Source organism: Sinocyclocheilus anshuiensis, unplaced genomic scaffold (genome assembly GCF_001515605.1).
Source record: "Sinocyclocheilus anshuiensis isolate Anshui unplaced genomic scaffold, SAMN03320099.WGS_v1.1 scaffold437, whole genome shotgun sequence".
Taxonomy (NCBI): Eukaryota; Metazoa; Chordata; class Actinopteri; order Cypriniformes; family Cyprinidae; genus Sinocyclocheilus; species Sinocyclocheilus anshuiensis.
Window position 1 is genome coordinate 1,424,700 of NW_015539902.1, and position 10,909 is coordinate 1,435,608.

A 10,909-nucleotide genomic window follows, 5' to 3' on the forward strand; every position below is an offset into this window, starting at 1 on the left:
TATATATATATATATATATATATATTGTATATAATGTTTTTAATCATTAAAATAATTTAGAATTACAATTCTAAAATAATTTAATAGCTCAGTATAATTTAATATATATTAAATAATTATATATATACTGTATATAATTTTTTTAATAATTAAACAAAATTAGAATTACAATTCTAAAATAATTTAATAGCTTAATATCATTTTATATATATTAAATAATTATATATATATATATATATATATATACATGCATGCATACATACATACATACAATTAGTGATGTTAAATCATGAAACTGATTATGCTAATTTCAAAATACATTACTTATTTAGTAAAACTAAATATGATTATTTTTGCATTGTGTGTGTGTTTGTGTGTGTGTGTGTGAACTGTGCACACAAACACATATATAATAAAATATTAATATTAGATGTTCTTTAACTCTCTCATATATGTGTGTTCGTCCAAAGTTAATATTCTGTAGTGATTCTTTTGCTCTTTTATCGTTTAAAGGTAATACGCTTAATACACTGTCAAAAATGGTGGAAACAATGTATAGAAACCATCAATTTTCCCATCCATTTACTTGTCACAATAATAATATTGGTCATTTCTACTTGCTTTTATAAGCTTTCAACTCAATTTCAATGCAGGTTGTCACTTTGACCACTTTGATTGTAATTCAACTTTATTGTCATCGTGCAAAGTCCACAACAAATAAAATACAGTTGGCATCTAACATGTGCTTAAACAGTAAAACAACATTTAAATAAGAATTGTGTTAAATAATAAAACCGCAGATTGTACCAAAGTGCTGTACTATACAATATAGTACAAAAATACAAAAGAAAAGAAAAACAATACAGTTAAATACAATAATAGAAAAACATATATCTAATCTTATTAGAAAAAGAGATAAAAACTTTTTTTTTTTTTTTTCATTTTTTATCTAAATACATTTTGTGGTACCATGCAAAAAAAAGAGTATGTATAAGTACACCAGAATTTATGTAAGAAAGTCAACAATGATCATTTTAACCTTAATTTATACCACCAGATTCCTGAGTCACCAGTTCCATGAGTTTGGTTCATCTGTAGAGCAGCCCTGATTCTCACCCTCACCACCGCACACAGACACTTAAAGAGAGAGGATGGGGGGTTCAGTTCAGACCCCGCAGGGTGGAGTGAGAATTGGAAGCTGGGAAAGTCCCGTGGCTCCTCATAAGTGCTCCTCCCCTCGGTTCCCCTCACTGAGACACCAGGGGAGCTGCGCAGCAGAGCCGGTCCCACTGGCGGTTTCCCTTCCCCTTTTTTAATCAAATAAGCCTCCTCTTGAGGCTAGTCCTCGTTTAAAAAGTCGGCATGCAGGATTAGATTTTAATTATGGAGATGCAAAGACATGGCAAATGAACATAATGAAGAGACAAGCAGAGATGTGAGGAGGGCATTGTTCTGGGGATGTGTGTGCATGACTGTTTCCACATGCACACCTGAGCAGTGGACAGGTGTCTGATATTTAGTCATAAACAATAAATCTTTACCATAAATACAACATTTGAAATGTAAATTGCTTGCGCATTGTGTAATCTGTAAGTCTATGACGTTCGAACTATAGTTGTGCAGGTAATATATTTTGTAGTGGAGGATTATAAAAACTTGTACAACTGGGTAAACTGCTCCATCTGCAGGCAAACTAACTACAACTGAATACTGTTATCATATTTTTAAGACAGATACTTCAAACAAAATATAAACTATACACATATATTATGTATATTTTTCATTTCATATTATCTATATTATTACTTGACAATATATAAATATTTGCTGCAAAAAAAGAAGTAAAAATAAACGGATAAATAAAACTACACTACACAAATAGAACTGCACTGTTATATATATATATATATATAATGATAATGATGTATTTAATTACGTATTACATATATCAGCTAGTTGTTTAGTTTAAGTTAAAGTACTAAAATAATTAAAACTAAATTGATTAAAACTGAAAGCTAAAATTTAATAAACTATATAGACATTAAAAAATGATAAAAAAATCACAAATATAGACATTAAAAATGACAAAAATCACAAAAACACACAACAAACTTTAACAAAAATTTAAATGAAATCAGAAAATATACAATTACAATCTAAATGTAAAAAAATCTTTTTAAAAATCTACATACAATTCTAAATATTAACAAAAACTGATAGTATATCAGTGATACTACAATAATACTAAAACACACTCAAACACATACATGCAAATGAACACTAAATTTATTGTAATATTGTCATTTTAAAAAGTCTTGAGTACTTGATCCTTCATATTTGTTTATTTTTAGTAAAAGAACAGGCCTGACACACACACACACACACACACACAAACCATTTAGAAATTCACAGATATATGTCCATAGACATTTTACCAGAGAGATCAAAACGTGGTCCAATTACCTCACTTTACCATAAAGAACAGTGAGAGGAACATCAAATATGACTAAAAATAAAGAGATCGATGGCAGTGTATCAACATCTCTGTGTTGACATATAAAGCAGCATGCATTTACATGCCTGTCGAGGTGTGATGGAACCATATGGCTAATGTGATTGACAGTAAGAAGCAGCTGTAGGAAGCTGACACTTCCCCGCCAGGCTCCCCATCAGTTGTGTTATTGCTAGCACACATAAGCAGACCTTGACTCCTTCTCGCCCCCCACCTGCCAGTCACACACCTAACATGGGCACGCTCCCTGTCGTGACCACACACACACACACACACACACACATGCACAATGCCAAGCAGGAGATCACAGTGACATTCCAGACATCCCATGGTGCAGTTCTTCTCCACAGCTCTTTTGGTCAGTGTTTGTTCAGTTGTCTGTGAGGACACTGCTAAAACAAGCTTTACACAGCCTGCTGCCGTGCCGGATAGCTGGACATATTTACGGCAGTCTGACGGCACATTCCTTGGCTGTTTGTAAGAGCACATTTAAATCTGGCAAGCATGGGATGACTGGCTATATTTGTAGTGCTGAGAATGGCTTTTGTTCAGTCCGATTGTTCGCAACAGATAATGGGAGACAAAGTGGAAACAATTTGTTCATAAGAGTTGCATGGCAAATTAAAGCCAAGGGCTTGACTGCGCTCACATGTTAAGACGACTGCATTCAAATGGACGAGTGCCATATGTGTATGTTCCAATAATGTGCAATCGTTTTGCACTGTACATACAGATCAATCAATTAGAATTCACAACCTTCTTCATAAATAAAAGTTTTGAGAGAGAAGTCCAGCCTCACATATGTTTTGGTGTTGCTTGCATACACATGTATTTTCATTGCAATTATATATTAAATGAAAATATGTCATTGTAATGATGCAATAATCAATTAGCCATGTAACAGCAGTTTCTCATTGTGACAGCTTACTATATAGTGTGACAATATATTACTCCACCACTGGGGCATGTTGTCACGAAAGGTCAGCATGTGTTTAATGGACTGTATCTTTATTCCTGGGCAATAATGGTTGAATAATTGAAAAAAAAAAAAATTTATTATAAATATATAGCAACATTTTGATGTAGCTATTTTTTTTAAAAATACAACTAAGAAATATTAATCGGAGTGTGACAACTAGCCCCAGTCTCACCCATGCAAACTGTCCAAAATGAAACACAAAAAAATTATAAATTACATACATGAAACCTATTAAAAATTGCAATTTCATTTTGTATCCCATACAAATATGTATGTTTATGTATGTTATGTATATTACAGAAAGGGTATATATAAACATACAGATTTGTTTTTTTTTTATTATTATTATTTTTATTTTTTTGCATATATGTTGTTTTAATAAAGTTGCATATATAAATAAAAGCATATATTGTTGATATTTATGATTGGTACACATAATACTATATAAAAATCATCATATATATATTATTAACATAATTTGACTATGAGGATTTTATATGTTAACTATCTTCATCTACCCAGAGAATGTATGTATGTGAAAATTATATATTACCTTATAGGTAACCTATAACCTATAGCAATATCACTCTTGGTACAGGGCAATATATCATATATCATATATATTACATTTCTGTTATCTGTTACACTAGTTTTAGCATCCATCCAGAATGTCTGAAACTTTTTGCACTGGATGGAGCCTTGTGGTCCTAAGCCTCACCTAGCAACTGTCTGTACCAATAACTGGGGGGTGCAAGGGCTGGGTGATTCTCTATATGGCAAGTATTCTTGTATTGTTCCTCCTCTTTTGTCTAAACTTAGAACAGGTGGGCCGTCAAGCCAATTGTGCCAATATATAGCTGGAAACCAACGATGTCTGAGTGTCCCTCAGGCTTTTGAGACCAAGAACAGAGTAAAGAGAAGCTCTTCACAATGGTAGGCCTGCGTCTCTTTGCTTTTGGACTCTTTAACATGGAAATGCTGGTGCAAGTGAACGGTGTTGTTCTTCAGACTGAGAGAATGTATTATTTTATGTTAAAAAGTACATCTTCTATGGATGGATTTATATATTTGTATCTTTAAAATTAGACAATTTTTATTAGTTTCGCTTCCATGTACCTTGATCTTTGTGATGAGAGCAACTTTGTTTTAATTTTAGTAAGGTTTTCACTGAGTGAATATCATTGTCTGTTCCATTTTGTGTTAACTAAATGCAACTAAATTTGTGATGTACTTGAATCGGGCCACTTTTTGAGAGTTCTCAACTTCGATTTTGTGCCATAGTGGTTAAAATGGCACAAACGTCTTAGAGGGCCATGTAATTTCTGCATTAATTTTAAAGTTTTATGTGCTTCAAAATTGCATTTAAAAAGCATAAGGCTGGAAAGAAAATCATCTAAACCACTTTTGCTTGATTTTCAGGCACCAAAGAAGGCCAAGAAGAAGGAAGCTGGCAGCTCCAACGTTTTTAGCATGTTTGAGCAGTCACAGATCCAGGAGTTCAAAGAGGTTGGTCATTTCTAGGATTCACTTATACCTAAACATTTTATTCTAGCATATTTTTAGGTACTTACCTCTGCAAATCTGAATGCTCCTCCAGGCTTTCACCATCATGGACCAGAACAGAGATGGCTTTATTGACAAAAACGACCTGAGGGACACATTTGCTGCTTTGGGTGAGTGAAGCCTCACTGAATGACTATATACAGTGTAAATACTGGAGACTCTGAAGCTAGGTCTCCGTTACTTAAAGGCGTTTATCCTATTGAACTAACAAGAGTATTGTTTTAAGGATTACAGTGGCCTCTCTTTAGACCCCTACTGAATGCTGTGAAGCCTAAATGCGATTACAACACTATGTTTGTTCCAGATTTAGATGCAAATGTCATCATGCTATTAAAGTTTTGATAAATGCATATATAGCAGGGTCCAAAAATCTGAGACAACTAGTAAAAATGCTTTATTTTTCTTTTTTCTTTTTCTTTTTTTTAAATATATAAACGTAACAATTTTAGAAAAGGTTTAAAATTGTATTTATTTATTTATTTTATTTTTATTTTCAAAATCCTAAAACCTCCCTTTTATTTTCAGGTTTTATATATATAATATAAAAACTGACTTTCAGTGTGGCCTCGTAATCAATCTGGTATCATAACTATTTAATTGCATTGAGCATCTACGAGCATTCCAGTTCACTCTCACTCCATTTGAACTATCAGAGGAAGTGGCGCTCTGTATTAATGTATATCTCTGTATGTGCATGTTTGGCAGGACGTCTCAACGTTGGCAACGATGAGCTTGATGAAATGCAAAAGGAAGCCTCCGGCCCTATTAACTTCACCGCCTCCCTTTTATTTTCAGGTTTAAATATAAAAGGTTTTATATATAATATAAAAACTGACTTTCAGTGTGGCCTCGTAATCAATCTAGTATCATAACTATTTAATTGCATTGAGCATCTACGAGCATTCCAGTTCACTCTCACTCCATTTGAACTATCAGAGGAAGTGGCGCTCTTTATTAATGTATATCTCTGTATGTGCATGTTTGGCAGGACGTCTCAACGTTGGCAACGATGAGCTTGATGAAATGCAAAAGGAAGCCTCCGGCCCTATTAACTTCACCGTCTTCCTCACCATGTTTGGAGAGAAGCTCAAAGGCAAGGATCAGATTTATCAGAATTGAAATGATAATCATGCTAATGAGGTGCAAACAGCTGCAGATATCAGGCACACTGCATACTGATATATGTATCATATAGTTCAGCATCAGAAGCCTGGATTTTGAATGCAACGTCCCCCAGAAATGACTTATATATTTGTTAATTAACATGTATTCGAGTATATAATTACAGACTAATCAATAATCTGTTACCTTTCTGTAACTGACAGGTACAGACCCCGAAGAGACTATTCTCAATGCCTTTAAGATCTTCGACCCAGAGGGCACAGGAATCCTTAAAGGAGAAGAGTTAGTAGATTTATGCAAATGTAAAAATGTTTCAGCACACCAGCGACTTTTGACTGGAAGCAGTCTCATTGAAATGCACAGCATTTAATATATTTCTTTTGTTTCTCCTCACAGGATTAAATATCACCTTATGTCCCAGGCAGACAAATTTACCGAGGCTGAGGTACTACAGTGCCAGTTCAAAATTTAAATCTAATATTTAATTTTAAAATAAATAATTTAAAATCATTAAACTGTACTATTTGATATCAAAATATATAACAATTGTTCAATGGATTTTAATCATGATTTTTCAAAATTTACCTAGGTAAACCAGATGTTCACAAATTTCCCATTGGATGTGGCTGGCAACCTGGACTACAAAAACCTGTGCTACGTCATCACCCACGGAGAGGATAAGGAACAGGAGTAAAAACTACATTTCCCATGTTTCTCCATGTTTGTTCATGTCCATTTGTGTGTTGTCTTCTCCTTAAGCTCTGTTCCCACCTTTTGTCAATAAAGAGATAAAAAAAATCAAGTCTAGTTACAGTTGTTATTGCAATAAACTGTTTTAACTTGCTCAGATAATATTAGATTTTTAAATAAATAAATATTTTCCCCATAACTTTTATTTAAAAAAAGAAATAAATCAAAAAGTCAAAGCAAAATACTAGCAATCAGGTTTTGGCTCTGGAAAGGTGGGAAACCTTTCAACAAACACTTCAGACACTTCTTCTTTCTTAACACAACAACAAGAAAAAGCCCAAGATTCGGAAAGATTTCGTTCCCTCCCGAGGGGATTACAAAAGCTCAAGCGCAACAATAAGCTTAAAGCCACACTGGCATGTTGAACGGTGCTCTGCGAACAAGGTCAACAGGGCCTTTTGTGTCTCTCCGGCTATTCACTGCAGCCCTATTAATAGCAGCCCTTGGTGTGTTCTGCCATTTTGGGTTTTCAGCGAGTCAATGATAGGCTTTATGAATACAAACAGGTGAGCAGAGGTGTAAACGCAATTTATTGTGGTAGACGTTGCACTTTTTATGCAGACAAAGGGTTGAATTTGGTTTTAAAGTTCTATTCCAGTCTATTTTTTGCTTGCTGTGAGTTTTGAGACGGGAATTGTTTTTATACAAAGGCTGCTATATATAATTATGTGCATGAGGTCATTATAGGTCATCAATCAGAAAACAAAAAGGAAATGACATGATAAATGGGGCCTTTTTTGTTTTCTGGATCGAAGTCTTTATGATAAAACATTTATTTTCAGCTTGAATGTCTGCGGTATTAAATCATTATTCATGCCACATAAAAACCATTAAGAAGTGAATAGTGTCAAGAATGCTTTTTTGTATAATCAAGTATCATCTTTGTTGATTAATTAACCCAGACATCCTGCCCATCCAAAATCCTCACTTTTACAATAATAAAAGAAATGAACTACAGTAAATAGACACTTCCGAGTTGAAAGACAGATTTTCATAACTTTAGCAAAATCACATTCAGTCCGATTTCGTTCTGGTAAGTAACGCCCACTTTTCACCATCCAATCATTTCCTAATGGCTAAAATAAAGGCCAGCCCTTGAAATACATCACATTGTGGAAGTAAAACGGGTTGTGAATGGCAATAAAAACATATTTTTGACAGGTAAATACAGTGATTGCAAAATGTAGAAAAAACTGAACATAAAATAGAAGTAAATAAAATAGAAAAGATCAGTGCCACTCTTATCATACTCATAAACAAATACATTGAGGGATATGTCCTTCAAAGTAACAAACAGGAGATAAAGGCCTTGTGGTCACAAGTGTTTGTTATTTACTCTCCATACCCAACAGAGTCCGGCTACTCTCTGTCTGAGGTAAGAGGAGAAGAGGGTTTGGCGGCCCCAACATTTTTAGCACTGCCTATTAGCATGAAGTCCGCCAGGAGATCTATTCCAGAACCGGAGTCCAACAGAGTGTCTGGGCAGAGCGACGACAGGAAAGAAACAAAAATAAAGGGAAATTTGTTGCAGAACCTAAATACAAGCAGTTGGCTGTATATTTCTAGTCCTCTGATGTCATTTTGCATTCTTAAAAGCAATCAATCCCCATGAAACCTCAAAGTCATTACTAAATATTTGCAACACACGCTAACCTCTCTGGCAGCAATTGCTTATGCCATGAGATCATAATGGTGCTCTGGAATCCAACCGCTCTCCAGTATAACTGGAAATCTAGATTAATATTAATCCATAATTCTCACCATGAATGCCGATCATGTGTTCTAGAATGAGAACCCTCTCGGCCAGAATCTTCAGCGCTTCCCTCAACTGCTGCACCTGGAAGAAGGTGGGCTTTAGCATGTCAATCAAAAACTCCAAAACAATCCCAATTGTTTGGGCACCAGCCTTACCTCTGATGGTGTCTCTCCCGGCTCACCTTTAGGACCCGGAACACCCTATTCACAACATAAGAAAATAAGAATAAAGTGAATTTTATAATAATACATTTACAAATAAATATATAACCTCAATTATAAAAATTGATTTAGAATATAAATGCATTCATTTGGTTCACATTTGAGATGCACTTCTCAGCTATACAAACCTTATATATATATATATATATATATATATATATATATATGTGATAATAAAATAATGATATGAAAAAAAAATTATGATAATAATTGGTAAATAAAACAAGCAAATAAATGAATGAATGAACTGTGAAAATAGAAATGCAATCCACTATGTGCACTCACAGGCTGTCCTTGCTTTCCTGTTATTCCAGGTGGACCCTTTGAAAATAGAGTAATGTAGTCGAATTAGCTCAAATAAAAATTTTGGACCACAAAACCTCATAAGGGTCAATTTTTCGAAATTGAGATTTATACATCATCTGAAAGCTGAATAAATAAGCTTTCCATTGATGTATGGTTTGGCTGAGATACAACTATTTGAAAATCTGAGGGTGCAAAAAATCACAATATTGAGAAAATCACCTTTAAAGGTGTCCAAAAAAGCAATGCATATTACTAATCAAAAATTAAGTTTTGATATATTTACGGTAGGAAATTTACAAAATATCTTCATGGAACATGATCTTTATTTAATATCCTAATGATTTTTGGCATAAAAGAAAAATCGATCATTTGACCCATACAATGTATTGTTGGCTATTGCTACAAATATACCCCAGCGACTTATGACAGGTTTTGTGGTCCAGGGTCACAAATGTAGGTCTTCGATGGCTTACTCTTTCTCCTGGATCTCCTTTGGGTCCCCTGTCACCTGGTGTGCCTGAAAAGCTTAAGGCAGCCTATGATAAATGTGAATTAATTGGTATACTGTGCCTTGTACATCTATACATATTGTCCAATTATTTATACATACTGTAAATGCATAGCATAGAGCACATCAGACAGACAGACAGACAGACAGATAGACAGATAGACAGATAGATAGATAGATAGATAGATAGATAGATAGATAGATAGATGACTTACATTTTTCCCTGGTGCACCTGGGTGTCCAGGTGGTCCGGCAGGCCCTGTTCAGATAGAAGATTAAGTGTGTGAAGAAATGGATGGGCAGTACAAGTTGATGCTGTTATGTATGCTCTGATATTCTAGCATACCTGGTGGACCAGGAGGGCCGGAGGGCCCAGGAGGACCAAGAAAAGCCTGCAGGTCACGATAGGCAGCTAAGTCACTATCTTCATCTGCAACATGTAAGATATGATCATACTGAGGTGAAAACAAATCAGATGTACTATTAAAATTGTAACTTGTGCAGCTGTACTGCTGTTCTGTTCAGTAGGATTTGGTGCTCAGGTTCTGCTTTGGGTTATCCAGATTCATGCTGCTTCACAGACAGCTAACAAATGACTCTGATTAACTGCTGACAGACAGAAACCAACCAGACTCTTAAACTGAGCCAGATCTCCGAGAGGTTAATTTAAGCTGATACTGTGCGAATGCTGTCATCTTATGGTCAAGTTGAGAATAGCAAGTTGCTGCAGTTTTTGCAAAGACTGGATATAACAATAATTTAAGCATTTGATATGTTCATTTCATTTTTCATTTAGTTATGCATTATTTTAATGCCATAAATTAATTAACGTGATAAAACAGCATGTTTAATGTGGACTATTGTACTCACATTGGGCATGTTGTTTAGCCGTTAGAGTGAAAACATCTCCCCTGATGGAGAAAGGCCCTGGGGGTCCAGGTGGCCCAGGAAGGCCTCTTTCACCTGTTAGGCCTTGCAGCCCTTGAGGTCCTGTAGAGTAAGCAGGGGAGCTCAATAAGCTCAATATTTGTTTTAATATTCCCAGTCAAGGTAAAGAGATAGTTCTTACCTCTAGGTCCTACGGGACCAGGTTTTCCAGAAAACCCTATCTTTCCTAAAGGTCCAGTAGGTCCAGGGGGACCTGGCGGCCCAACAAGTCCTGGTTGTCCTATTGGTCCTTTATATATATATA

At 34.9% G+C, this 10,909-nt stretch overlaps 2 protein-coding genes across 2 annotated transcripts in view; one reads left to right on the top strand and one right to left on the bottom strand.

The window, feature by feature from the left end:
• Positions 1-4,330: 4,330 nt before the first annotated feature.
• On the top strand, positions 4,331-6,978 carry LOC107686136 (myosin regulatory light chain 2B, cardiac muscle isoform-like). Its single transcript, XM_016482995.1, has 7 exons — positions 4,331-4,424; positions 4,911-4,997; positions 5,089-5,164; positions 6,043-6,147; positions 6,380-6,458; positions 6,573-6,621; positions 6,766-6,978. The coding sequence occupies exons 1-7, from the start codon at positions 4,422-4,424 to the stop codon at positions 6,868-6,870; spliced, it is 504 nt and encodes a 167-aa protein (XP_016338481.1). The 5' UTR covers positions 4,331-4,421; the 3' UTR covers positions 6,871-6,978.
• Positions 6,979-7,108: 130 nt separating this feature from the next.
• Positions 7,109-10,909, bottom strand: part of LOC107686215 (collagen alpha-1(XXVI) chain-like) — a 16,106-nt gene continuing 12,305 nt past the window's right edge. The window contains exons 6-14 of the mRNA XM_016483124.1: positions 10,787-10,894; positions 10,588-10,707; positions 10,064-10,147; positions 9,933-9,976; positions 9,683-9,745; positions 9,189-9,224; positions 8,838-8,882; positions 8,688-8,763; positions 7,109-8,404 (exon numbers count right to left, since the gene is read on the bottom strand). Coding sequence (XP_016338610.1) covers positions 8,286-8,404; positions 8,688-8,763; positions 8,838-8,882; positions 9,189-9,224; positions 9,683-9,745; positions 9,933-9,976; positions 10,064-10,147; positions 10,588-10,707; positions 10,787-10,894 — 695 coding nt within the window. The 3' untranslated portion in view covers positions 7,109-8,285. The remainder of the gene's footprint in view (positions 8,405-8,687; positions 8,764-8,837; positions 8,883-9,188; positions 9,225-9,682; positions 9,746-9,932; positions 9,977-10,063; positions 10,148-10,587; positions 10,708-10,786; positions 10,895-10,909) is intronic.